General features: G+C 30.8%; 3 protein-coding genes across 4 annotated transcripts; 1 reads left to right on the top strand and 2 right to left on the bottom strand.

Annotated features, from left to right (window-relative positions):
* Positions 1-38: 38 nt before the first annotated feature.
* LOC123671206 lies at positions 39-9,581 on the top strand. The gene is made up of 7 exons (XM_045604931.1): positions 39-246; positions 1,145-1,371; positions 3,602-3,783; positions 3,836-4,095; positions 6,640-7,001; positions 7,619-7,848; positions 9,237-9,581. Exons 1-7 carry the CDS (start codon positions 195-197, stop codon positions 9,562-9,564), a joined length of 1,641 nt encoding a protein of 546 aa, XP_045460887.1. The 5' UTR covers positions 39-194; the 3' UTR covers positions 9,565-9,581.
* Positions 9,582-10,994: 1,413 nt separating this feature from the next.
* LOC123671205 (atlastin) lies at positions 10,995-22,207 on the bottom strand. 2 transcript variants are annotated; one of them, XM_045604929.1, is made up of 10 exons: positions 22,047-22,207; positions 21,526-21,740; positions 21,325-21,474; positions 19,597-19,752; positions 19,258-19,546; positions 18,749-18,933; positions 18,407-18,628; positions 17,139-17,353; positions 17,022-17,088; positions 10,995-12,933 (listed from the first exon to the last, which is right to left on the bottom strand). In XM_045604929.1, exons 1-10 carry the CDS (start codon positions 22,102-22,104, stop codon positions 12,796-12,798), a joined length of 1,695 nt encoding a protein of 564 aa, XP_045460885.1. In that variant the 5' UTR covers positions 22,105-22,207; the 3' UTR covers positions 10,995-12,795. The 2 variants fall into 2 exon arrangements, with proteins under 2 accessions (XP_045460885.1, XP_045460886.1); XM_045604930.1 differs by lacking the exon at positions 22,047-22,207 and adding an exon at positions 21,794-21,814.
* A 1,409-nt stretch (positions 22,208-23,616) lies between these two features.
* LOC123688686 (tafazzin) lies at positions 23,617-27,404 on the bottom strand. Its single transcript, XM_045627309.1, has 4 exons — positions 26,903-27,404; positions 26,720-26,845; positions 26,409-26,621; positions 23,617-24,468 (listed from the first exon to the last, which is right to left on the bottom strand). The coding sequence occupies exons 1-4, from the start codon at positions 27,051-27,053 to the stop codon at positions 24,137-24,139; spliced, it is 822 nt and encodes a 273-aa protein (XP_045483265.1). The 5' UTR covers positions 27,054-27,404; the 3' UTR covers positions 23,617-24,136.
* Positions 27,405-27,755: the final 351 nt, after the last annotated feature.

Below are 27,755 nucleotides of genomic sequence, written 5' to 3'. Positions count from 1 at the left end.
TTTATATTGAAAAGTGAATGAATCAAAATTTCAAATTCTCTTTATCTAATTTGTTAACTGATGAATGGTAGACACAATAGACTGACTGAATTTACGTAGATAAGAAGAAAATCAAATAAGATCAATTTCCATCTCGTCTAGTAGAGTTATACGAATGATCAAGTGAAGTTGTTCTTTTGAAATTACCTATTACAATGTCACCAGTAGTTTTATCCACGGTTATTAGAGGTTCAGATGAATTTGAAGGTAGGATTATTTATTTTCGTCTCTGATTTGCGCATCTTGAAGCAAATTTCATTTTATTTTGATCACAACAAAGTTGTTTTGATTATATTTACATGTCAGAAATATGCATACAAAATATTTAGAAACGCATACGTTCTTTATGAATTCCGTTCAATTCCCAACAAAAAAGAGATCCCAAGTTCCTTCCATAATAATCTGCTCGATATATGTCTCTGATATCCCAAAAAATTTTAAAAATCGACTCGGTCACAAAAAACATTTTCCTGCTCATGCCTATTATAATGCTGAATTCTTTTACGGCTGGACTGTTCAAGTTCAACACATCTATAAAAGTCTGAACTTTGTAGTTTTTTGAGCTTTAAATCCCTAAAAAAATCATTCTATCATTTCGTCACAATGTCTGAAATTTTCGAGTTTTGAGACGGAAATTTTTTCAAACGATACTAATGACGAATTACTAAATGTTATCGTTGGAGACCATTTCCTGCACAAAATTCGAAAAATGCAAACATCGTGATATACCTAATATACTCTGAAGGACCAGGTGCTCTAAAAAAAGTGAATTGGTTTGTGTAAAAATGCACATTGGATGCTCGCCGGAAAAGGGATTTTTAAATATGTAATTATAATCAATTAATTACTCAAATTACTTAATATAATTTTGTGTTTACTCAATTTCTTGGCGTGATTTTTTTTCTTCCTCATTTTCTTCGTAAGATCGCTAGTGAACTTATTGGAGAAGAAAACCCAGTGACCCTTGTTTTTTATACGGGGTTTGATCACCTGTGCAAAATGGGGCGAGTCATGTCAATATTTTCTGAGTGAACATAAACGATACGGACTTCTACGTCATCACATCAATATTAATTTTTTTTTGTGCTAATATTTTCCTTTGTAGTGTTTCCTTTGCGACAAACAAAACAGAACATCGTCATAAGACAGAAAAAATCATTAAAGGGACCTTCCAGAGTAGTGAGATTATGCTTATTAGGAGTTATATTACCAATAATGCTAATTGCAATTCCTCTCTACGTACGTCATAGGATTTATAGGCATCAACTATATCCACTCACTATATCAGATATGCGGATAATAGATGGCAGAATTTCAACCACCTGGTGTCAGGTAAGAAGAAAATAAAAAAATTATTTTTAGCAAAAATTTTAATGACTATTTATTTATCTAATATACAATGAGAGTAGAGGTTCAACCTGTAAAAATCAAGTAAAAGAAAATAAAATGAAGGGCAACAACGCTGATAGTTAACAAAATAATTATAGCGGGTTTCCTATCGAGCCAACATTCAGCGGCAACATTTTAAGCTTGATCAACAAAAATCCCATGTGTAGAAATTCAAAGCACCGAATGAAAATATATAAATTCAGGCAGAAACAACAGGATAAAATACAGACGAATTGAACATCAACAACCATCAAAAGTGCCGCATTATACTCATTATTATCTCAGATGTGACCTACAGTACTTATCAGGCTTTTGTCAATGTTCTCTTTAATAAACTTTGCCTACAATCGTTTCGTTTTTGAGGCTGCTACTTATTTGTTTCAGGATTATTTTATTTCAAATTCTCCAATCAGAATGTTGATTCTTCAGAGGTATGCAACATATTTTGTATTTCTATATGAGGAATAAACATTCTGAATGTTATATCTACAGATAGGATTTTTGTTGATCCATACTTGAAAAATGACACTCCTGAATTTTAGCGTTCTGGAACTAGGAGCTAGAAGTAGCTCTTAGTGTGAAAATGCCGTTGTGTACTGTTTGCATTTCGATTATTCTTCGTTAATCTATGATTTAGATCAGCCGGGTCTGAGTCTGAGATGCAAGTCTCTCCGTCTGAAAGGAGCCTTAGGCTGGATAGACACTAGCTAAGCACAATCGTCAAACACCACCAAGCTGGTCAAGCATAATGGATTGTATATTATGTTTCATAGAGAATATGTTTTTGGTTGTAAACATGAAAGGATTTATACAGCAGATAGCATTTTTCTGACTTCTTTACATATTGTAGTGATTCTGTTCTTACCAAATGATATCAAGGGACGCTGTTAGACTATAAAATCACAATGGATTTGTACCGATCTTATCTTAACGACGTCCACTGTATAGCAATACTTTCAACTTTCGGTTATTTTTCTTTTATATAGGCGTACAACTTTGTTTTCGCCGTTTTCTCTCGAAATTCGAAGCTTTATTGTGAAAAATTGGTTATAATTTTATGATTCAAAGTATTGTCCATCGCTCGCCACTACTTTCTCCCAGCGTACGAAGCCCTCGTTGAAAAAAACTTTCATCTTTCGAAGCGATCTACGAATCGATCCAATTTTTTACTTCTCCATAAGACCGGAAATGCTGGTCAGCCAGGCTGTGTGCCATTGATCGAAACAATGCTCCGAGGGAGCAACGTCTGGAGAATACGGCAGGTGGGGTAGGACTTTCCATTTCAATGTTTCCAAGTATGTCTTGACCACTTTCGCAACATGGTGTCGAGCATTGTCATGCTGTAAAATCACTTTATAATGTCTCTCGTTGTATTGTGGCCGTTTGTCTTTCAATGCTTGGCTCAAATGCATTAATTGCGTTCGATAACGATCGCCTGTGATCGTTTTAAGTTTCAACAACTCATAATACACTACGCCGAGCTAGTCCCCCAAAATACTGAGCATTACCTTGGAACCGTGAATATTTGCCGTCGACGGGGAAGCATGACAGGGAAATCCCCTTCATTTTTTGCGCTTGGGATATTGTAATGAACCCATTTTTCGTCTACAATCAAAATTCGATGCAGAAATCCCTTCCGTCTTTACCTTGCAAGCAGCTGCTCACAATCAAACAAACGATGTTAAAAATCTCTCGCCTTCAGGCGTTTTGAAATGACTTGCGTTACCCCCAATGATCTTCTCTCTTCCAACGACATGCTGGCCTTCGACGTCAAAATCACCGTTCTTGAAGCGTTCAAACCACTCTCGGCACGTTCTTTCACTAATAGCGGCCTCACCATAGGCATTTGAGAGCATTCGATGAGCCTCAGCCGCAGATTTCTTCATTTTAAAGCAGAGAATTAAAACCTCCCGCAAATGACGAGAATTTGGCTAGTAAGCTGACATGTTTAATCGAGAATAACTTCATGATGCAGACACAAACCGACTAATATTTCGATGGCGTTATGTTTACAAATACATAATCTTATTGTATGACGTCTACGATCTATTTATTTCGACTACCGCTTACCGCTACAGCCATCTATTGCAAAACGGCGGAAGCAAAGTTGTACACCTGATATAAACGACACTTTATAAAAATTTAATTTGTACCTATTTGTTTGAACTTTCAGCGTCAAGTCCTTAGGGCTAATACAACTTTCAACGCTTTTCTTCTTCCGGAAACCCCAACAATTTCTGGAAAGTTGGAACACTTCTCGATGGTGCGTCATTTGCTGCTAGAAGATGACATGAAAGAATATTGGGGTTTTTACTTACTCAAGGGATCGGTGGTGAAAGTGTCTACTTGTGTTAGGTATAAAATTAAGATAAAATGATAAATTCAACTTATTTCGATATATCGATAGGTGGCCAGGGGCATCACTGATTGTCATAAGAGGACACAAGCATCTTCATGAATGTGCCTATATAGGAGATAATTCTTCAGAAGAAGCAGATGAGACTGAACCAAAAGACGACGGTCCAGCAAATAAACCCAAGGAAATGCGTCGTCATAGGCCAGAAGTACAATTTTTCCAACCTGGAAGAAATGAGGCATTCGTTTCGAATGAATCTCTTATTAGAGACTTACAAGAGGTCTCAAATGATGATATCTCCGACTCCGATGGTTTGTACCACCTCTGCATTTATTATTATTATCTTATATGAAAAAATGAGAAAATCACATCGAAATCGGTAGGTTTGGATAATATCGGCACGGCTCTTATCAAACCTATTATTGATGAAATAATCCCTGTCTTAGAACACATACACTCTGTGTCCGTAAAGTATGGAACAAATTCATTTTAGCTAAATAGATCATTTTAAGAAATAATCCTGAAACACGTCAATTTTTCATTTCAATTTACCATATTTTAAAATACTAATCTTATACACAGGGTGAATTACTTTCGAGTAATGACGTCACCGTAATTTTTTTTTAATGCAATACCCCCATTTTGTCTCAATTTTCCGATTACTCTAGCTGAGCTGATTCCAAAAATGATCACATGTTGATTCCAATTGGTACATGGTGGACAAAAATACAATAGTTTTGTGTGTGCTCGTAAAGTAACGCGTAACATTCTTTATTAGTTGAATTAACAATATTACCAAAAATACTTATTGTCTAGCGGCAATTGGTTTGAATGTAACACCCTGTAGTTTGTTACATTTTTGGATTAATAAAAATGAGCTGTTTCCAAACATGTTTGGTGCTTGTGGTCTAACAGACAGAATATGAAAGAAATTATTTCTTATTTTTATACATTATTATTAATCTAAAAATGTAACAAACTACAGGGTGTTACATTCAAACCAATTTCCGCTAGACAATAAGTATATTTGATAATTTTGTTAATTTAACTAATAATCTTCTTCTTCTTCATACGTTAGGACAAAGTCCTGTATTTTCTACAATATTCCTCATTCCTGGGATGCAGAGGTCCAACTTTCATACCAGCGCTTTGGTGGTCTCCCTGGAAGTCCTGCGGTATTAGGCCTTTCCGTTTTTGCTATTTTGGGCAGTCGGTTATCAGGCATCTTATCCACATGGTCTCTCCAATTTCTGCGCCTTATTCTTGCCCATCTCACTACATCTTGTATCCCGCAGATATCTCTAACTAATAAAGAATGTTACGCGTTACTTTATGAGCACACACAAAACTATTGTATTTTTGTCCACCCTGTACCAATTGGAATCAACATGTGATACATTTTTGGAATCAGCTCAGCTAGAGTAATCGGAAAATAGAGACAAAATGGGGGAGTTTCAATAAAAAAATGACGGTGACGTCATTACTCGAAAGTAATTCACCCTGTATATTAGATTATTTTAAAATACGGAAAATTAAAATAAAAAATCGACGTGTTACAGGATCATTTCTTAAAATGGTCTGTTTAGCTAAAAATGAATTTGTTCCATACTTTACGGTCAAAGTGTATATAACTTTTCATTTTGTAACGGAGTTTTTCCTACTTTGTGGAAGCTTGCCAAGATAATACCACTACCGAAAAAGCATGATACTAACAATGTATCCGACTGTCGACCCATTTCGATTCTGCTCACACTTCCTAAAATATTTGAAAAAATTATTCATTCACAAATTATATCATATATGAACACCTATAACTTGTTTAATACTCTTCAGTCTGGCTTTCGCAAGGAACATAGCACAACTACAGCATTAACCAAAATAACCGGTGAATAAGTGAGGCAATGGATATAGAAAGCTACTAACCGTGTTGGTACTTTTAGGCTTTAGTAAAGCGTTTGATACTGTGGACTTCAACTTATTGATTGCTACGTTACATGGGATTTTCTTCCAGCTCTAGGTCGTTCTTTGAGTCTTATTTGAGAGGTAGACAAAGTAGAGTCGACTTGGGAGATAGTATTTCGGAAATCGTTTGTCATCGCTGAAATCAGCGATGACAAATGATTTTTCTTCGTAAGGTCTCCTAATTATTTTTTTATAGAACACTATATTTCAAATTTCATATATCATCAACATTCCTTAAGTGAAATGCGCAATTTGGAAGGGCAGAGGAACAAGGTTTTCATAACACTAACACCCAGTTTCAGCAACGTTCATTGAAATTTAATGCCATCATTGAAATTTTAATCTTCCAATAGGAGGAGCCTATATTGATTACATTCACTGTTTAATGGAGGATTAAAATTTGAATGTGGAATTCAATTTTAATGAATGTTCCTGCAACTGGGTGTTAATCTGATTTAACTTGGATAAATTTTCGTTCAAATACGAGTATAAAAATGAGAAAAATCAGAAAGTAATTCGAAATATCTGTCCTGGGAACGATCGTTTAAAAAATGTATGTGTGTTGGTCCTTTATGCATTACTAAATTATTAATCGAACAGCCAAAAAATTTTGTTGAATTTTTGAGTACCTTCCCAGAAAATTTAAAGTTTCTAGGTTGATCCGTTCGACAGTTATCTTGTTTACGGCCAGACGGTATCAGCAAATAATAAACTATCATCTTGACAAGCGATCTGATAGACCAATCTGTTCGGGGAACAACCGTTCAAAAATACATATTCACAAAGGATGCGATTGTATGATCAATAAAAGTGTCACATATCACTAAATAGTTATCTACCTCGGTACAAAATTCAAAATGTTCCTTTATTTATATTTTCATGTTTTACTTTAGGCGACATAAAAGAAATATTGGCCAATCTACAAAATAAGACGAGAGAAGCAACCCAATTTTATATGAAAGAAAAAAGTAATCGACATGGCCACAGGAATTCAACAATAGACAACGGAGAAATAAAAAACTTCAACATTACTTCCCCAACATCTTTTAAGAACATAACATCTGAAGAAATGGTGGAAGATATTCTACTCAAATTGGAAAAACTTGGTGCTAAAAGCAAGAACATAATGGATAAACTTAACAAAAAATACAATACCGCAAAGCATGGGACCAAAAGGAAGCGAGAAATCTTTTTGGAAACAGCGTCTGATTTAACACATCCTACAGAAGAGCATGAAAATATAGCGATAGAGGAGGTAAGGCATCATTTGTTAATTTTATGGTAGAATAAGTAGATGATCATCATAATCGAAAATTTTGAATAAAGTATTGATATTTAATTCGCAACACAAATTTTATTGATCCCATTCGACACTTAAAATTTGTTTTAAATAAACCAGTGAAGATAAGACAAAATCTGATACCCATTCTAGTACCCTTTTTCTGAGAAACTAACAAGGGTTAGTGTTCATTTTTGGCCACCTTCTTTTGTTTTCGAGTTTAAGCGAAAATTTGAATAATTGCGAAATCGAAAAAAAAAATTATATCTCCGCTTATACTAATGATAGAGCTTTGAAATTGAAACATTATACAGGCACATTTTTACATAGAATGCAGTGGCGTGCTCGTCTATTCAGCAAGATTTTTATAGCGAAGCTATGACCCAAAGTGATATATATTTTTTTAATGGAAACACTATTAAAGGAATAGAATTAAAATTCCTTTTCTGTTTCCAAAACTCCAATTATTACTTATTATTGTATATATGTATATTATTTTGATTGATAGTGTAGGGTATAGGAAGTTCATGTATAAATCACAATGGTATAGGTAGTGCAGTGCATAAATTAATATTAATTGTGTTTTTTTAAAGGGTTTTCAACCTGACGGCATAGCAGACCATCGAGGTAGGGTGCTTGAAATGGAAACCAATGACATGAGTAACAGTGAATTCTGGTCATCATTCTCGAGTTCTGAGGAGGCTCTATTGAGCTGTACAGGCCTGATCTTAAACTTGCCCCTCACGCCACATCATAAGTGTTCATCGGATCTCACTAACGAAGAAGCAGAAGAAACTTATTTAATGAACACTATTTCTTATAAGTAAGTTGAAATTAACCTCCTTATATTTTTATGGGACACAGAATATCACAAATAATTTATTCACAAGAGTTGCGCAGCTTCGGAACAACTAGAATGCTATGAAATGTTTCAGTATATGTTCTAGAGAAGTCAACGGCCAGATATAACAACGGCAGAATGCGAAAGACACTGATATGTATAGATAAATTCGTGTGGAAATGAATTAGTAAATACAGAATGTCTCAATGAAATGTAGCCACCCTCTATACAGGGTGGGCCACTGTCGATGGTAGCCTAGACTTTTGCGGAGAACGGAAAGTACCAATGTTGCATATTTTTGATATCAGGAAAAATTAAGCTTTCAAAAAATGGCACAGAAATCTAGTGTTCCCATTAAAAAAAACATAACTTTGGATCATAGCTTCGTTATTAAAAATCCTGCTATAAAGACGAGCACGCCACTGGATTCTACCTGCAAAAGTGCCTATTTAATGTTTGAATTTCAGCGCTCTATCATCAGTATTAGCGAAGATTTTTTTCGATATCGCCATTGTTTCAATTTCCGCTTATAACTCGAAAACAAAAGAAGGTGGCCAAAAATTAATGACTCTAGTTTCTCAGGAAACCAAGAATAGGGTATCAGATTTTGTCTATCTCTACTGGTTTGAAAGTTGTAGTGCTAAAACATCGAAATTTGTCCACCCTGTACATCCTCTTTATGAACCTTGGTTAATATTGAAATGCAGCCGACAAGAGCATAACATAGTACTGTGAATCACACTTTCAAGACTGGGTGTGCTTATTGAAGCGTAGGGTGATGTAACAAAATAATAGTTTTGTTTCATGGATAACGTACGTACAGGTTATAGAGTGTCCTCATAGATTCTTTTAAATTCTCATAAATTGTTCATGAGATTTCATATGATATTTTTAGCAGGGTAAAAAGATATTGAAACTAGAGAGAACAACTCCTAGTCTTATTCGGCTGCTTAAAATTTCAAGTCCTTACAACAATCAACTCATCTTTTATGTGCTATAAAAACACTCACATCCACTTACCCAAACGATTGTCATACTATGCGTCCAAAGTCATTCTAAAACGACTACGATTCTGAGGGAATCCTAAAAATGTCCAACTATCTTGCCTATCTCTTATTGAGGAAAGCTGCTATTTCTTCTGGAACATTTACTTATATTTAGTTTCTTATCCCGCATATAGGATAAATTGCTTCAATGGAAATGTGTTGGCATTGTTAAGTCTTCCGGAAATATAGATCAATCTTTTCAACTCATAAAACCCATCATACAATTCAGTTTTTCTACACACATCCATAATTTTTGAGAAGAAATATGTTTTGATACATTAGTTGTACATTTTTTTGACACTAATTTATCTATTTATATTGCAGGGTACCTATGAATGCTTACTACTTCTTTGTCTTCAATAGTGAAAATGAAGTGCAGCAAAACTATCTCAGAGTGACTTTCAATTTGGAGAAAAAAGTATATAACGTATCGAATCCACTAGCAATGTGTTCTAATGCGACGAAAAATTGTTCATTGGATTTGAAGTTTCTGTCACAACAGAAAGTAGTATTGCAGTTACCACATAATAATGAGGAAATACCTCCAAATATGGAATTTGTTGCGGAATCTGAATGTGAACCACGATCTATGTTGTATGCATTCTTCGTTATTTCTGTTCCAGTTGTATTCATCCTTTTTGCATTCATCTGAATAAACTCTGAATACAACTGCATTGAGTAATGAATTTGAAAATAATTGTAATATGCAAGCAATGAGTGAATAGAGAAGTCTACAAGTCATACCTCATGATATCAGCTTAAAACCTCACTCTGTAATTTGAACATAAAGAGCTTACTAAAAGGTCATCTTAACATAGATTTGTTTCAACAATTTCAGTTCGAAGAATCAAATTTCAAGCTCTTTGAAATTCAAGGAATTAAATGAATTTCCATCTTGTAGAATTGATAGAAAGAATGAATCATTTGTTAAAATGAATTTGATCTAGAAGTAGTTGTTTGGATACAGCATCGGGTGGAAGAGGTTAGGATATATAACTCCTTAGACACATAATTTTCAATTTATCACCAAAACCAACATATACAATCCAAGAACAAGATAATTAATTAACAATGAACATTTGAGGAAATAATGTTAAAATGCAAATATATTTTCATGAGAGAAGCTATTTGATCTGTTTCATATCTACACTGATAGAGATTCATTCAACCTTAATTTACAGAGGCACTTGGGTGTGGGTTCTAACTATAATACAATATACAAAACAAAATGAAATTTCACTTTTAGATCAGATTCATTTCTTTCAATATAAAATACATCTAACAAAAAATATATTTTTGATTATTCTGAATCTTTTCTATTAATAAATTTATTTAAATATTTTATAATCTACTATTATACCTACATAAATTACATTATTAATTCCATTTTGCATGAAATATAGAAATGTAAATTAAATCAAAAGAGCAATGAATTTGATCTAGAAATATCTCACAAAATTTCATTTTAATGCTATTCTTTACATAACAAATGCAAGGTAATATCCAAAGAATTTACAACACTCAGAGAAGATAAAAATGTTCGATCGAATGTAATAAATCGAATAGGAAATAAATAAATAAAAAGCATACAAGAGAATAGGTACGTTCAAAAATAAAATATTCACAAATAATGAGAAAATTATTTTATATGACCTATCTTTTTTGTCAGAAGAAAGTCATATTAAAAGACCCCATATTGCATTTGAATAAAAATATTGATGAAACTTTTCTCACATGCGCATTTGTTTTAATTTCAACATTAATGGGAAAAAAATTGCGATATTTAAACACTTCTGAATGGTACAAATTCTTATAAAACAACTTGTAGTTTTTGATACTGACAAATTTTTGTGGGTAATATCTGAAAAAAAAAATAATGGCGTCTGAATTCTGACATATAATAATAAAATAAATGAAAATAGAATCACATTGAGCTTTTAACCTGTTTTTCAGTATACAGTGATTAAAGGTAAATTTTTTTTTCTAACTGAGATAAATAAGATGCCAAGTTTATTATCATTTTCAAATTAATGAAATTGTTTGAATGAAGGAGTTGCTCTTGATTGAATATAAAACACAAAATATATAAAAAATTTTTAGTAATCTCATTCTTATAAAGTATACAAAAATTATAACGAACACAATATATGTACAAAAAACACCATATAAAGGTTCTTCCTATCACCATCACGAATAGTTGAGCCATAATCACTGAACAAATATATTGAAGATATATTTATACAAAATTATTTTGATGAACATATGAAACTTTTTCTTCAAATGGCACTAAGCGAAATTTTCAACTAATTCCATTTTTTTCATTTCTTTTTGATATTTTTATCGTATTTATATACATATATTGGAATTTTCTTAAACCATTATGGACTTCTTTCAATATGTATATACACATTTAATTCGACACTGTTCAAGAATATTCTACTAAAGTACATTCATTTGACAGTTATATTGTACAGAATTTTAAGATCAGAGCACATGTGAATTTTCATAATACTGCACAATAAACAAAACAAAATCACCAAGACATTCAACAACTTAATAAAACATAATTACAATTCCACACCTAAGGAATATGTTATAAAATGCTTTGCTCAAACCGTATAAATCACTAAATAATCCACCTATTTTTTTAATGGACAAAAATATATATTTTAGTGTGCATGTTAATGATGTACAGTAATAGACTTGTTAAATTATGATTATTTCTTAACACTCAACATGAAAGTTTCAACTGTAGGATCAGAAAAACATTGTTCTGAATATAGAACATTATCTACAATTTCTGATTAATGAAGAAAAGTATCACCACTGTTATTAAAAATTGGTGAATTTTTTCAAGAGTAAATCCTGCGAAAAGGTATAAGTTTACCAACAAATAATTTGAATTTGCTTTAGTTACTTTTTTGAGATTTGCTTGAAAATGTTTTATGAATTAAAAATACTAAAATTATATAAAAACTGTAGTATCCCATGCACCATCAAAAAATTTCTATATAACACATTATTATTAAAAACAGAAAATGTTGTTGATGCTGAAGTAAATTCAAAGGAAGATTTTTGTATTTGAATGGACATACGCTTCATGTTAAGCACATTTTAATTGCTAGATAGTGAGAATTTAGAGGGAAAAAACAAAATCAATTTAAATAAAGCATCTAAATCAACTTACCTCCATCTTGTTGGTTTTCCTGCTTAGTAATTAATGAAATGGCAAGATTTTAGGCAATTAACTGTACTAAAATGTTATTTGGTATCAACATTCACAGTGACTTAAGTCTATTTCATGTACAAAGGAAGAAATTTTTTAATGATTTCAAAATCATGGGAATTTTTTTCAATATAAGTCGAGTATAAGGTTTTCATTGAGTTAAGAAAAACCTATATGAGAAATGATTTTCTTTTTATTCAACAATCCAATCAAAAATGATATCAACATTTCATAAAAGCTTATTTTATAATTATACCTTTTCCGACAAGAATTTCATTATTGAAGATGATTTAATATTAAAAACCCATCAGATTGTTAAAATTTCTATAATAGAGACTATTTAGACCACACGTCAATTTTTATTGATACAAAAGAGTCGAACTGACCACAATTTGTTATAACTTTCCAAGAAAAATTTTCCCATGCTTGCTTGTGTGTCATGAAAATATTTGACTTGATTTCTCGTAATCAATGATTGTTATGATATTATGTAATTTTCACTCCGGATGATCAAATACAACCAATGCACCGACTAAAGCTAATCAATTCTTCAATCTGAACCATACTTAAATTTTTTTCGATTTTATTTATAACATCGTCACCTCATTTTAACACTAGGGGATGTATGGCAGACTTGAGAACTTCGCATTGTCCATATCACGCACGTTTCTTTCCGTTGGCAGATAATGGATTTCTCACAGCGGCCGTTGTGTTATTCACGGCCAACTCAGCTGCTTGCACAGCCATTTGCTGCATACTGGTCTCGACGAGGCTTTGATACACGGGTTTCAAGAACTGCGAATTAAAAAAAATTGATCAATTAAATTAGGTGCAATAAACCAATGATAACATCCAAAATTCATTTGCTCCGGATTCATTTTAATCAATAAAATTGGTGCTATTGGTGAATCATAAGTAAATGAAAATGTTTTATTATTTTTCAATAATAAATAATTTTAGAGTTAGCAAATTATTTCTATCTAGATAGATACGTAGAAAGTAAAGAGCTAAATAAACTACTTGAACTAGGTGAACTAGGAATGGTGTTATAGACAACCTTCTCAAAATCCGATATTAACAACGGTTTCTAATATCTAACGGCCAAAACCGTTTTGGACATTTGTTTGACCTAAAAATGTGGTCAAGAAATTTTTAATTAATTTGGAACATTCTACATATAGTAGAAACCCTGTTATCCAAGGTAGGATGGATCGATTCCCCTCATCGTATAACTGAAAACTGATAATCCAAATTTATTTTTTATCCATCCAAAAAATAAACACCAATACTTTGAACAGTTCATCGAGGTTCAAAACATGTAAATAATTGAATCATAAAAAAGCGACCCGATTAGTCAGAGTTCTACTGTAATTTATATTTTTATTTTAAGGGAAATTTAAATCTTTTTTTTTAACGTAATTTCATTCAAATTATGATTTTACATGTTATCAAATCATTTGGAATTAGGATATTATTATTATTCCATGCTTAAATATAATAGATACACAAAATGATTCTTCTACTATATTTAGAAACTTTGTGGCCTCTTTTAGTTTTTTCGTATCTCCAACCTTTATCGAGTAAAAATTGAAAAACGATTTCCATTTTGTTTTATCTACTTAATTACAGAGCATATTTCCATTTTTTTTTTTTAATGAAATTATATATACAAAAAAACTAGAAGAGTTCATGAATGAGATAAAAAGTAATTTTGTTCTTTCGATTCGACCTTGAAAATTATAATTTGGGAATATGTATATAGTATACTATCAGAATTTCAACCTTTTTCATTTGAATGGATTGTGGTATTCAATTGTTCCCCTCATTTATAGCAATGATTCAGTCCATGATGAAAGTATATAAACATGAACACTGTTAAAAATTTAGCAGGACTGATAATTTACATTTTTAAAGTCATGACAATTTCTTTCATTTAGATAAAAAAATTTTGCAATTGATCTTTTAATTTTTCGGTTATTATCTAAAATTGTGTATGCAACAGTAGAGACATTATAAACGAGCATTCATTTAAGTTCGTGGTCAAGCGTGCTGTGGCAAAATTAGAGTGGATTTTCTGTGATTACAACTTCTTCACAGCACTCTTGACCACGAATTTAAATGAACCCTTATATGCTTATGAGCAAGCCGACACCTAAACAAAGATAAATAATAATTAATTTGAACGGATTCCATATGTTACAAGAATAAATTTTTTCACTTTATCAGAATATTTGAAGCTATCATTATGATAACTTCAGATTGAAAAGATTTTCTAGCATAAAACTTGCAATCCTCTTCCAGAATGTTTCAAAGTGAAGTAAAAAGGTGATACATGCAAGGGAAAGTGATACATGCAGTGTTAATAATAGAAGTACATACGTTTCCTCTGTTTTCGCATTTTGAAATAGGAACGCTAAGGGACAAAGGACATTATTAATAATGATTTTAAATTATTGGTAAAAAGTCAGAATGCGGTTTCTGAATTATGTAGACTATGGAAAGAACTAAAATGCATAAATACTGTCACAATATTCTATAGAATTTTTGTAATACAAGGTTATTATGAAGTTATGTGAAATTATTTAGATAACATGTTAGTTGAATTTAGGAATATACTAAGTGGCATTAGAATAAAAACACTAGTTGAGAGTATATTAATAATTCTTGGTATTCTTTCTTATCAAGCATCCAAAATAATATTCAATATTTCGTTTGTCTTAAGGCAATTCCTTGAACAAACTGGCTGAACTGACTGAAATTTGTATGCTATTTCTCTCTAGCCATACCCAATAGGTATCTCAAATTGAATCCTGTAACAATCGCCAGTATCTTGATGAAAAAACATTAGTTTCTCCAAGTGATAATAATGATTGTTCCATATGAAACATAATTACCAAAAATTATTAATGTTTAATATTTTCTATTCTCTGTCCCTGTATGACCTCTTAGAAACTTAGAGCTCATATGAGATAGAAGATTTGTGTGTAAGATTTGTTACTGTGTCTCATCTATACACAAGGCAAAGCACTGTTGACTCAATAGCAAACTCAACAGTTTCTTCATGACACTTAGTATATAATAACAATAATTAGAAAACTATATATTATTTAGAAAGTAAGTAAATGAAATTTAATAGACTAGAATAAAACCAACAGATGAAAGAAAATAATAGAATAGAGGAAATAAAGAGTTTAATTTTTAAATTATCAAATCTCAAACTGAAGCGAATATTAGAATATTGGTGAATAAGAAATACTTGTCAATTCTTCAAGATTATTAATCCAAAACTAATCATTACTAAACTACTAAAAAACTTTGAAAACAATTAATAAAGTAAACAGGCATTGGAGAATTTTTATTGAATCTTTCAGTCATACATTGCCTAAATTGCGAATCCTGTGTGATCTATTTTCTAGGTTAAAATGGTAAATAACCTCAATACAGTTGGAAGAGAATCCAATACTCATCTTGTACTCAAATTGACTCAAATGTTTGATTTAATAAAATTTTAATCATTTAAATATATTCCTCTCTGTAAATTTTCAAAAATTAACTATGAGGATGTCACAGTTTTTAGATCATGAACATGTTTATGGTAGGATGATACCATGTTATATATTACGGGAGAGAATAGTGATCATATGGTTAATATTATGAATGAAGATCTAGAAATAATAAATGACTGGATGGGAGATAATAGACTGATAGTGAATTCAAATAAATCGCAATATATGTTTTTTGGTAGCGAAATTAGATTAAGGGAAATTAATAAAGAAAATGTAAAAGTGTCAATAAACAAAAATATATTAAAAGAAGCAACATCAATTAAATACTTGGGAGTAAAAATGGATCAAAATTTGAATTTCAAATTACATGTTGAGTATATTGCGGGGAAGATGGCACAAAAAATTCAGTTCATAAATAGAATTAGTGACAAAATAGATATAAAGACTAGATCGTTGTTATTTAGGGCAATAGTTTTACCTCATTTGGACTTTTGCGCGTCATTATTTTTCAACTTGAAATCGAATAGCATAGATAAGCTGCAGAAAATATTGAATCGTGGTATGAGAAAATTTGGACTTTTGCGCGTCATTATTTTTCAACTTGAAATCGAATAGCATAGATAAGCTGCAGAAAATATTGAATCGTGGTATGAGAATGGTCTTGAGGTGTAATAGAAGAACTCCAATTAGGTTGATGTTAGAAACGTTGAATTTGATGAATGTAAGGCAAAGGATTAAATTCAGAACATTAGAAATGATATATAAGATTGAACATAAAATGCTGCCAAACTATTTATCTGAAAATATTAAGTATATATCTGAAGTGCATGAGTATAATACAAGAAATAGAAATAACTTTTATGTGGATTCTTTTCGTACCTGTTCGGCATCAGGGTCAACACTTGTAAAAGGATTAAGAAATAAAAAATTGTGATAATTATAGGAATTTTAGAAAATTATTGATTTCTTACATTAAGGAGCAGTATGATTGAATTATTGTATTTCTGTAATTTCATTGTTTGTAAATAGTATATTTTGCTAATAAAGGGTATTATTATTATATGTAAAATAAAATGAAATAATTCAACAATACTATCAATTTTAGGGAAGTTAAACATCTCAATAAGGCCTATAATAGCTTAATATTTAAGGATAATATCAATCATACTTTAAACTTGGGTTGAAAACGAGGTGTGACTAGTGGGTTCTTTTCCACACAGTATTCAAGAGAATCAATGTTATTTACCATTTAATTCTTGAGAAAGAATCCCACAGAATTCGAAACATTTGCGATGTATCAGTATGACTGAAAGATTAAATAAAAATAGTTCATAAACATGAACGCTAATAATCAACAATTTGAAACCAAATACTCACATTATCCCATATCAGATTTGCCATTTCATCTATTTGTAGTCCGTAGTCCCTAAATTCTCCACTATACCTAAATATTGAGTCATTAGTGATGGTTTTGTGTTCACACTCGTTACTTACCTAATATAAGCCCAAAATCCTAGAGTAATGAAAGCAATAGCCATACCAGTATTGAAAATATTGGCTATTGTATAAGCACCGAAAAGTCCAAAAGCACCAGATCCTATGTAGCAAAACACAGCTAAAGCAAAGAATACTGCCGGTGTTCTTGCAGCCTTGAAAATATTTTTACTCTCATTGTGAGCTTTGAATTGGTTAAAAGATTCTTCCAAGTCCTGCAAAAAATGAACCAAATTCATAGAAGGTATCTTCAACAGTCGGAATAAAAAATTCAATAGTAAGTAATCAAATGACAGTTATTCTATATCCATATTCAACTAACATTTTTGAAGAAGCTATTCAAAATATAAAATATCTGAAGGAGCTACTGTTTAGCGAACGTGAATGTCTCGCCATCACTAACTAAATAAAATCTCAGATAAAACTCTGAAACTGGAAGGCGAGTTGTAGATCACTTAATGGTGAGAATTACTCTGATGGGGGCACAACAGAACATTAGGTTGCAGTGCAATGGAACCCCCTTAAATTATATCGTAATCTTATATTTAAAAAAAGGATTTAGGTATCAATTTTCGTGAATACGTAAGTCAAACAAATCTGAATTTTTTTTCAAGAATTCATCTCTCCCAACTACTACAATATTTTAAGTGATTATATCAACTTTTTTTTAAATATTTCAACCAACAGTCTTTGTGAATCACTCTCTATATATTGAAACATATTAGAGGATTCCCAATTCAGTAGTCGTATGTTGGGTCATTTCTCAGAAATACTTGCGTTATCATCCAAAATCCATGAGTTTTTCTTTCGAATTTACTCTCTCAAATTCGAATAATGCTCAGATATTTACTGTTGAACCTTCTGGCGAGTACATAACAGCGCGAAATAAAAAAAAATGTCTACAGCTGGAAAGTGCTATTCTGAGTCTTGTAGACTATTTATTAATTATTTTCAATAATAAACCTAATCTTTCGAGCAAACTAAAATTTTAACCCATCCTGAAATTTTACAGTTTACGTCTGACAGACACCGTTCTGAGCTTTTCTCAAAGCTATAAGAGCTATTTGCATGAAAAAAAAGTTGGTACTCCTAGTTCAAGAACTCATGGTAATATTTTTCAGAAAATTGAAAAACATTTTTGTAAATTTAGTCAGTAACTTTTAGTATCTGAAGAAGACAACATTATTGTCGAAATATTCGTAAAACATTTATAAAGATTCCCTGGACTAGAGTGTACAACTTCATTAAAATGTATTTGAGTTTTGTACCTTTTCTAGTTGTTCCTTGTACTTCTCACTAAATTCTTCACCGCCCATCTTGCGTTTACTTTGAAACTGGAGGACGGCTTTATCCTTGATCCTTTTATGTTCTGTTTCCATGACACTACTATTTAAGTAAGGTTTTGTTCCACCACACACATCTTCCATCAAACTTGTATAAACTTCTTTTGCATCAGCCACTGCTGAAAGATTATTAGCTTCAGCAGTTGCCTATAAAAGAAGGGTATTTGTGAGAATAATTTTTTTATGATAATAACATATTCAATTGAAAAATTTTATCCTGAATGATTTCTAAAACTTTCACACAGGTAAAAAAACAACTTCACTCACCACAAGCATTGATTTAGGTTCTGGTAACTCATTACCCTGATAAATTTGCATGTAACACTTGAAATATTGCACCAAATCCCTAGCTTTGACCTTTTGCCCATTAATCTGTTTCACCACTAGATTTTCTGGTGCAAGTATCATTGGAACGAGTATTTTCAAATTGTCTTTAAATTCTGAATCGATATCTGAAAGAACCATATTTTTCAATATAAAATAGAACAAGTCTTCAATTGAAATATCCTGTTGTTATCTACCAATGAACTAAACTATAAGGAAAATAATATCACGGCATGCCGACAATTTCAGAAAAAGTACTTCCTTGAGCGGGACTCGAATCCCCAACCACCAAATCACAGGTGGAGCACTGGACTAGTGATTCAGAGGTTGCGGGTTCAAAAGTCCCGCTTGAGGACATACTTTTTCCGGAATTGAAAAATTGTCTACATTCCGTGATATTATTTTCCTTATATTAATTCAGACGTTAAAACCACTATATCGAATGAACTAACCGTTTAATCTTCCATCAAATGTTGGACTTGTAGATACCTTGATACCAGGATGTGGCATAAGAAAACATGCAATTTCTGAAAAGCATGATCGTATATGTCTCCTCAGTGATTCCAGTTCTGGATGCTGATTTTCATCTACTTTAAGACGTTTCTCTAAAATCTTTTGTCCGCCAACAGCACCATAAGGAGCTTCATAAGGAAACCTCCAATCTCTAACGAGAAACTGAAGTCGCTGAAATGGGGTCAAATTTGTTTCTGCTAACGCTAAACGACCATATTCTGTGAAAAGCTGAAAAACATATTGTCAAAATTTTACATATTGAAATATACAAAACATACTTGCAAATGTTGCAAATCGTCTTCTTGTATATTTGATGATAAATTGTATATTTGTACAGAGCTAATCATTGTACTGAGTGCAAAGATAGTCGCACATTCCTTAACAGTACTTTTGCTGTCCCAAGTGCCTTGAGTATCCAATAATATAACAGCCACCTGAAAAACAAAAAATTTGCAAAGTTTACAAAAAAATATAACTTCCTCTAACTACATTTCAAAAATAGACAATATTCTGGAAATTCTAAAATTTTATTAAAAAATAATAAGTTTTCAAATACGTAAATGAAATTTAATCATTACTAATAAAGTAAGATTCTACTATCTATAGAATCTCACAACGCTCTTGTTACAATAATGTTCATCATCAGGTTTAATAGTGTTAAATATAAAAAATTATTCCACTGATAAGATTGCAGTTACTTTAACCATAGTAGAGTACTGAGTCCATTCTGAACTCAAAAGATTTTGTATTACTTACAACAAAGTTTGTTGTTCAAAGCAAGATTTCAGATTATGTAGTAGCTGAAACGCAAGTGTCAAAAATTTCAGGTAGTAATATTTTTTACTAAAAAGAATTTTTAGGCAAATCAAATGATATGTTCAATAATAAACACATAGCAATTAATAAACATTATAATTTAAATTTTATTTTAAGAGTGGTTGTGGTTTCGAAATCACTTTTTAGAACTGTTAGGTTCAACATATTCAAATTGAGAAAATTGTAATTCACCTGTTCACCGATTCAGATGAACTAAGTATGATAGAGTTTTATTTTTATTTATTTAATTTCAGTAATAACTGTCCTGTAAAATACAGGGAAATTCTAAAAAAATTTCAAAAAGTTAAATCATGTAAAGCGATACAACAATTCATCATAAAACATCGCAGATTAAACATTGTGATCTTCATATATCACAAAAACATCAAGTTACACACACAATCAAAAATACACATTGTTCTTCATATCACACTTAAAATTCTAGAGTTTCCTAACTAAAATACTGCTCCATATATTCGAAGTTTTTTGGTACCGAGTGGTGCTATGCAAGTGGGATCTAATAAATAAAATATAACATAACATTGAACTGTTACTAATTGGTAGTTGATTATTATTAAAACAAGTTTTATATTTTCTATGTTTTCACATCCAAAAATATGATTGTAACAATTTGGGGATTACATTAGTTGCTTTTCAGTTAACGACTGGAGCTCCTCAGAGCGGCTCTGTGCTGTTCCACCACAAAGAGATCAATTATTTACAGGCATTCTGACTAGTTAATTTCTAAGGTGTTTTAATCAATAAGCATCCAAAGTTACTTGAAAACCAGTAGGTTAAGAAGCTTGAATAAATGTGAATTGCTTCCAGACAAAGCTCTTAAAATCAGAGATATGTTGAAATTTAATCAAAATAAATTCTATAATACAGGAAAAATGATAATGAGGCAAGATAAAAAACATATGAATGGAGTACTGTCTGATTTTCATGCAATGAATTTTATGAAAATCTTAAAACTCAAGTTCTGAATCAACACAAGCATCTGAATTGACTAGAATTTGTTTTAACACAACAATTAGAATAATTTCTGGTAAAAACTGCACACCTCCCTGATGAAATCATTTTACTGTTACTGGATGATATAAGGAGGAATCCAACAGAAATGTGGTAAAATGACATAATTAGTGTACAAAATCCTTTGTCCATGAATTTAAATTGAACTATAATCTTACCTTTTCGCCATTCATCAATTCAGTCAAGAATATTTCTGACCACATCAATATACCAGTAGTATCTCTTTCAGAACCCCCTCTCCATGAAAACCCTTCTAAAGGTGCATCATCTTGACCTATCCAATCGGATGTATTTTTTTTTAGGACATACTGAAATTAAAATTATTATATCTCACTACGAAGCAAAACTGAAATCTTTACCTTGGAATTCATATATCTGAGGAAAAAGTCCAACAAAAATGATTTCCCATGCCTAAATGCACCAGCAACTGAAATAACTACAACATTTCGATCTTTAACACCATCTTGCATAAGGATCTTTGACAAAGCTTCTTCATCTAAGCAGAATGTGTGATCATCATTAGCTAACACTATAGGTATTGCATGGGGTCTGAAAGTTTCAAAATTGTCCATATCTAAAATAAAAAGTTAATTAGTAATGATAGATCACATATGTAAGCAATTATACTTCAAACTGAGAAATGAATGTCCAAATATCAATAACCCCTATCTCTGTCACATCTACATATGATCATGAATATTTCAATTGAATTGCAATTATTACGTAGGTAGATGATATACTTTATGAGTACCGATTGTAAAAATGCGACGTACGTTATTTTTTTTTTACACTGGCAATTGAAAATAAAATTTTTAATGGTATCCTCAGAATGTTAATGTACTAAAGTTAGCCTTCAGAAATTGCTGAGACTGATAGTTACCTCCTATTCTTGATTCAATTATCTTGCAATGTTTATGTTTCTCATTCAATTCAGGCATTTTCTTTATGCTATGATCGTAAGAAATGGACAAGCAATTGTCGACTTCGTCCTTGGGTTTTGTCAGATTTTAATTTGACAATCTTTTGACATAAAAAACAATTTTTTATGACAGCTCAATCAAAATAAACGTTCTATGGAAAGTAGATCAAATGGATTGATGATTTAGATTCACAGAACATAAACGGAAGTGTAAGATTGTAAGAATAAGAAATTGCACGAGAATTACACATTCGATTCTGCATTTTCTGTAAGACTTGCGTACAATTACGATATTTTTTGTTACATTCATGCAGAAATCAATTAAATGAAAATTAACTTATAGCGTATGCGAATGGCTGCACCAGTGCGAATTAATTCGAGCTAATTTTATTATTAGCTAGACAAAAATTCGAATTAATTCGCACTGGTGCAGCCAGTCGAATACGCTATTAATTTTCAATAAATTCACTAGATAATAGACAAACTTAACTTAACTGTTTTAAACTTACCTGCAATCTTTCCGAATCATTATCTATATTTTTCTACATGTAGAATCCAAATTCGAAAAAAAGCATTGACTTGGAGTCGGAAGCTTTTAAGCGCTCGCTCCTCCATTCATGATGATAAACATGAAATTGATACTCTTGATATGAATACAAAGTTTAATCTCTATTAAATTCGTAGTTTTAACCTTATCAGGAAAACAAAATATCGATTTACTATATTTAAGGAACTTCTAATCGGATTTTGCAATTCGAAAGTTATCATGTGTATGAAGTGGAATCTTATAGATTGAGACCAAAGCTTTGCTAAAAATTACAGACATCATCACGAAATGATAGTGCGATCTGTTCTGGGACGAGCGCTCAAAAAAAGCTCTCTCCCAGAGGTTTTCTCGAAAACTACAAAAAATATTATTATTATATTTTTATTTAAAGGAAAGAATCTAGTCCGAAACAAAAAAACAACTATTTAGTAGTACATTTGTACGTCTTAGTTTTTGATTTTTTTTAATTCTACTAGACGGACAATGCACAGTTTTACAGTTTAAAAATATCCAATAAAACCTCAAAAAAACTTTAAATTACATTAAATCATTCGCTATTATGAAATTTCTAAGTTGTTTATGGTAAAAAGTTTGAAACCCGCACCATAGTAATTGGAATTTTTTTCATGAGATACTGACAGGTCAAAAATTCAGTTAAAGAAGTTTTTTATTGCATATGTTGATGAAATAAACTCAGTTTTAATGGCTACTTCTTTGAAGATTAAAATTTTATATAGGTAAATGCTAGTCTGCAATTGTAAAATTTTCAAGATATTAAAATTGATATCTTGAAAATTATACATTTGAGAAATTTTAAGCTTCAAATTAATAAAAGAATTACCCCTTAAAACTGAGTTTACTTAATCAACAACTGTAACACATAAAATGTTTCGATGAATTTAAGTTGGTTCACGGATTTGTACTGACAAAGAGTAATTTTTGAAGGAAAGGTTTAGAAATGGAAATAATGAAACCAAAAAAGAATAAATTGGAGAGTTTATTCATTGATACTGAAGGAATGTTTTTGTATTGAACTCATTAGGCTGATACATTGTTTTAATATTTTATATTTAGATATTATAATTCAATATGTCACTCGCACCTACTATACATATTTCTTAAAATCTGAAACTAAGTTGCAAACTCTGAAGTTTATCATTTCAATTCTAGAATGATAACAAATTTCAATTCTTATTCTAGATAAATTTTTCGATGATTTAACATATTGAAATGCTCTATTTGTAAATACTCAATAAAAGTTGCACCCTTTCACCACATAATTAAAAATTATGAGATATCTTTAAATGGTCCAAAAATAATACTTTATCTCTCAATTTCAATAACCCCTTACAAAGACCTACTTGATTTAATCACCAAACCAAAGTTTCAGAATTGTACTGCATTATAAATAATGATATTCATAAACCTACCAAGTAGAAATGAATGACTAGTACCAGTAGATGACAACTGATCTGAAAAATTATATAGAAGAATCTTCTAGCTGCTAGGGAAAATTATTTTTATGTAATTCCTCTGTTTTGACCTTCAATTTGTATAACTCTTCTTCCAAAAAATCTGTGATGGCCTTTCTTGCTTCCACATCTGTCACTTTTTTTTCCTTCAATGATTTCACCATCTCTGTCAGATCTATTGGTTCTCCATAGTTGAATGTTAATTTTTTCTTGATATGAAGATAATAAGGTGGTTCATTAGGTAAAACGTCATCCATTCCAATATGCCATATGGGTAGAATAATAGGTGTGACTGGAGCTTCGAATATCATTCTACCTACACCCCACTTGAATCTCATGTGTTCTTTGGTCATATTAACTTTTCCTGGAACAATATATATTTATAAAAAAAAATTTTTTTCATAAAATAAAGTGGTAACATGCATAATAAATAAAGAGTAGTTCCTCAATGAAAGAATATAATTTGAAAAAAATTTCAATTCTAAATAATTCAAATTACTCATTGATAATTGTGTCATAAAATGGAATTAATATAGTACTGATAAAATTCTCTGATACAATGATTATATGGAGAGAAAAATAATGGAAGTTTCAGAAATATTTTTTGCTTGATCGACTTTCCTATTTTGATTGATAATAAACCAAGTAATGGAATATAACAGAATAACCAATAAAAAGCCAATCTATGAAATGGGATCAGTGTTTGCAAATATTGCTTTACTTTCCACAAATATGATAAATAAGGCTTTTAATATTGATGATGTGTTAAATGAAATGATAAAAATTAATTAATCAGATTCAATAAATCACTAGCTTCTTATTGTATTCTGAACAAACGAAGTTAGTTTTATACATTGGAAAATTGAGTATAATACACAAAGGACAATATATCATTCTAGAAATGTATGCTATTGTTGTTCAATATTGAATGCAGTAAAAAAATAATTCAATCGATGAATGAAATAAAAGTTCAAATGTCATCCAACTTCAAAAATTGTTGCAAGATCTGGGTAACATTACAAACATATTGCAATTACTTAATTTATTTTCATTCTACAGAAGTTATTATGTTTTATTTGATTGGAATAGATTAAGCAGATATTTAGGCATTTGATCAGAATATAAAAAGTTGGGAACCTGTCTTTTTGGTTCAAAACTTCCATTTATAGAGTTGCTATAAAAAAAATGTCCAACCCGCTCTGGACCTCAAATCACATTTTACAATTATAATTTGGAATATTTAGAATCATCCAGTTGTCAACTGGAGACCAATTTCTAAACCGCATTGATTCTCTAGTACTCAAACCAAACCTATAACTTTTGAAGGCTTAAAATCAAGTTATCAAATTCAAAAAAAATATTCACTTCTCGAAAAATTAATGATATGCAATCATGGATTTCAGAATATGTATTTATGTTAATACATAGAATATGTTTTCCACTGCAAAATCCAACTCCTAATAGTTTCTAAATTGTTTTATATTTTTATCTAAATGTAAACATGATAACTCCTTTTCAAGATCACAGGATGTGTCATTCCTGTTAAAAATTCTATTTTGCAAACTACTCTTTGGCAAACAACATATTTTTGAGATAATTACCCATTATATATAAAATGTGGAGTATTTTTAATCAATAGCTTCTGATTAATATAATTCTATGTAAAAGTGTTCCATTTGATTAAGCAATATATAACAATACACATTTCAATATTTCTATTCCATATGACAATTTTCCGCATGAATATTTTTTAATCTAATTTTTTGATTTCAAGCTTTTAAAATTTATTAGATTATTTTCAACTATATGGTTCAATGCTTAATAACAATTCAGGTATTTAAATCACCTCACAATCATATTTGTTTTTATTGATTTTCCACTTTCCTAAACATGAACCATTAAACTGTTTCAGAAACTATTTCCTCTATAATTTGAGAAGGTTACTATTAGAAATAATCAACAAGAGTGCTGAAAGTGAAATTTCAAAATAATATTGATCAATGTCACATCTCTCTATAAATTTAGAACCATAAGCAGAAAAGTGCAAATGAAAAGAAGTTAAATTACATTGATTGAAATTAAAAACAAAATAAAAAAAGATCTTTAAAAGTGCATTATAATAGTTCTCATTAAATGTGTATGTGCATTTGAAAAATTAAATATCGCATTAACTAGAATAAAATTTGGACTCCCAATTATTACCAAACATAGCACTTTATTTGCCTATAATTAATTTTATGTTGCATCAAACATCATTAACTATCAATTTCAATGGAAACAATATATTAAAATTTCTTCACTCACCTTCTGGGAATATATGAACCCAGCTTCCCGCAGCTAATAATTCTATACATAAATCAACAGCTTCTTGATAGACTCCTGCACCCCGAATTACAGGTATACATTTTCCCAAAGCGAAGAAAGAAGCATGCTGCCAACAAGTGAAGCAAATATCATGTGCTGCTAGGGACCACCTCATTAGAGAAGGTTTCAATAAGTGTCTCCAATTGAGAGTACCTGAAATTCAAATCCATATAATACCGAACAATATTGTAGAAGTGTAAAACCAATAAATAATATTCATTTCTACAATTATCTTAATGTCTTTAACTAACCCCATAATCCTGGATCATCAAAACAGGAATGATGATTGGAAACTGTAAGCAAAGGTACATTTTTCGGTCTATCCAATAGTAAGCTCATAGTTTTCAAGTTATGAATTTTTGTCTTGCTTAGCCAACCTAAAAATAAAAGAAAGTTACATTTTACATAAGTTTTTTTAAATACTAGTGGCATACCTATGATTATTTTACTAAAAATACCCACTGCAGCTACCGTAATTGTACTTGCAATCGTCCACAGTCTTGATTGATTTCTCAAATTGGGAAAAATCCATTTGATATCATATAACATCTTAATATTTTTAATTGAATTAACTTTCACTGACATGGCATTGCTTTTAATACGCTAATTATCTATGAGAAATTCTGTTATCAGATTGTTTTGTAATTTTATAAATATCTATATATTCTATTCTAAACAATCTGGACTCTACACATTTCATTCATTATTCTCATGTACTTTTTTAGAGCTTTCTGAATTACATAACAAGTTTGTAAATATTCGGCATACTTATTAAGCTATTAAAATTCGCTAATCTAATTCATTTTTTCAATTTGAATATTCCTATTCCCAACCGACATACAACTTTCATCTCAGAAGTCACAAAATTTAACTTATTACACTTGACACATTTTGATAAAACATGATTTGAGAAATGACAGGGGCGACAGGGCTACTAACTACTGAAAATCTATGTTGCCGGCTTAATTTTTAGTACGATATTTGACCACAAGGTTTTCCAAGCATTATTGAATTTGTGTCGTATAATTTTCAAGCTACAATTTTTATAATTTAAACATTTTTATGCATATTAACCAATATGTCGCCATTTTTTTATTTATAAAATAAAGATTATTTATATTCTGTAATAATTTTGCCTATGATTTCATGCAGATTTCAATGCAGATGATAGTCCAACTCCTTTTGATAATATCTTCCTTATTGATATAATAATTTGAAAATTATAATTTTGGATCTAAATTCTCAACTGATGCGTAGAGCTCAAAAATCACTATGTTATGAATAAAT

This window comes from Harmonia axyridis, chromosome 1 (assembly GCF_914767665.1).
Source record: "Harmonia axyridis chromosome 1, icHarAxyr1.1, whole genome shotgun sequence".
Lineage (NCBI taxonomy): Eukaryota > Metazoa > Arthropoda > Insecta > Coleoptera > Coccinellidae > Harmonia > Harmonia axyridis.
Note: the sequence above shows the minus strand (reverse complement) of the source record. Positions and strands in the feature narration are given on the sequence as shown.

Excerpts from the sequence above, each read along its gene's own strand:
- LOC123671206 (XM_045604931.1), top strand. The coding sequence starts at position 195 with ATGTCACCAGTAGTTTTATCCACGGTTATTAGAGGTTCAGATGAATTT. Across the intron at positions 3,784-3,835 it reads AAAGTGTCTACTTGTGTTAG|GTGGCCAGGGGCATCACTGA; the intron begins GTATAAAATTAA and ends ATATATCGATAG. Across the intron at positions 7,849-9,236 it reads ATGAACACTATTTCTTATAA|GGTACCTATGAATGCTTACT; the intron begins GTAAGTTGAAAT and ends TTTATATTGCAG.
- LOC123671205 (XM_045604929.1), bottom strand. The coding sequence starts at position 22,104 with ATGCCTGAATTGAATGAGAAACATAAACATTGCAAGATAATTGAATCA. Across the intron at positions 18,934-19,257 it reads ATTTGATGGAAGATTAAACG|ATATCGATTCAGAATTTAAA; the intron begins GTTAGTTCATTC and ends TGGTTCTTTCAG. Across the intron at positions 17,089-17,138 it reads GGATTTTGGGCTTATATTAG|GTATAGTGGAGAATTTAGGG; the intron begins GTAAGTAACGAG and ends CTCAATATTTAG.
- LOC123688686 (XM_045627309.1), bottom strand. The coding sequence starts at position 27,053 with ATGTCAGTGAAAGTTAATTCAATTAAAAATATTAAGATGTTATATGAT. Across the intron at positions 26,846-26,902 it reads TTTTAGTAAAATAATCATAG|GTTGGCTAAGCAAGACAAAA; the intron begins GTATGCCACTAG and ends TTTTATTTTTAG. Across the intron at positions 24,469-26,408 it reads GGTTCATATATTCCCAGAAG|GAAAAGTTAATATGACCAAA; the intron begins GTGAGTGAAGAA and ends ATATTGTTCCAG.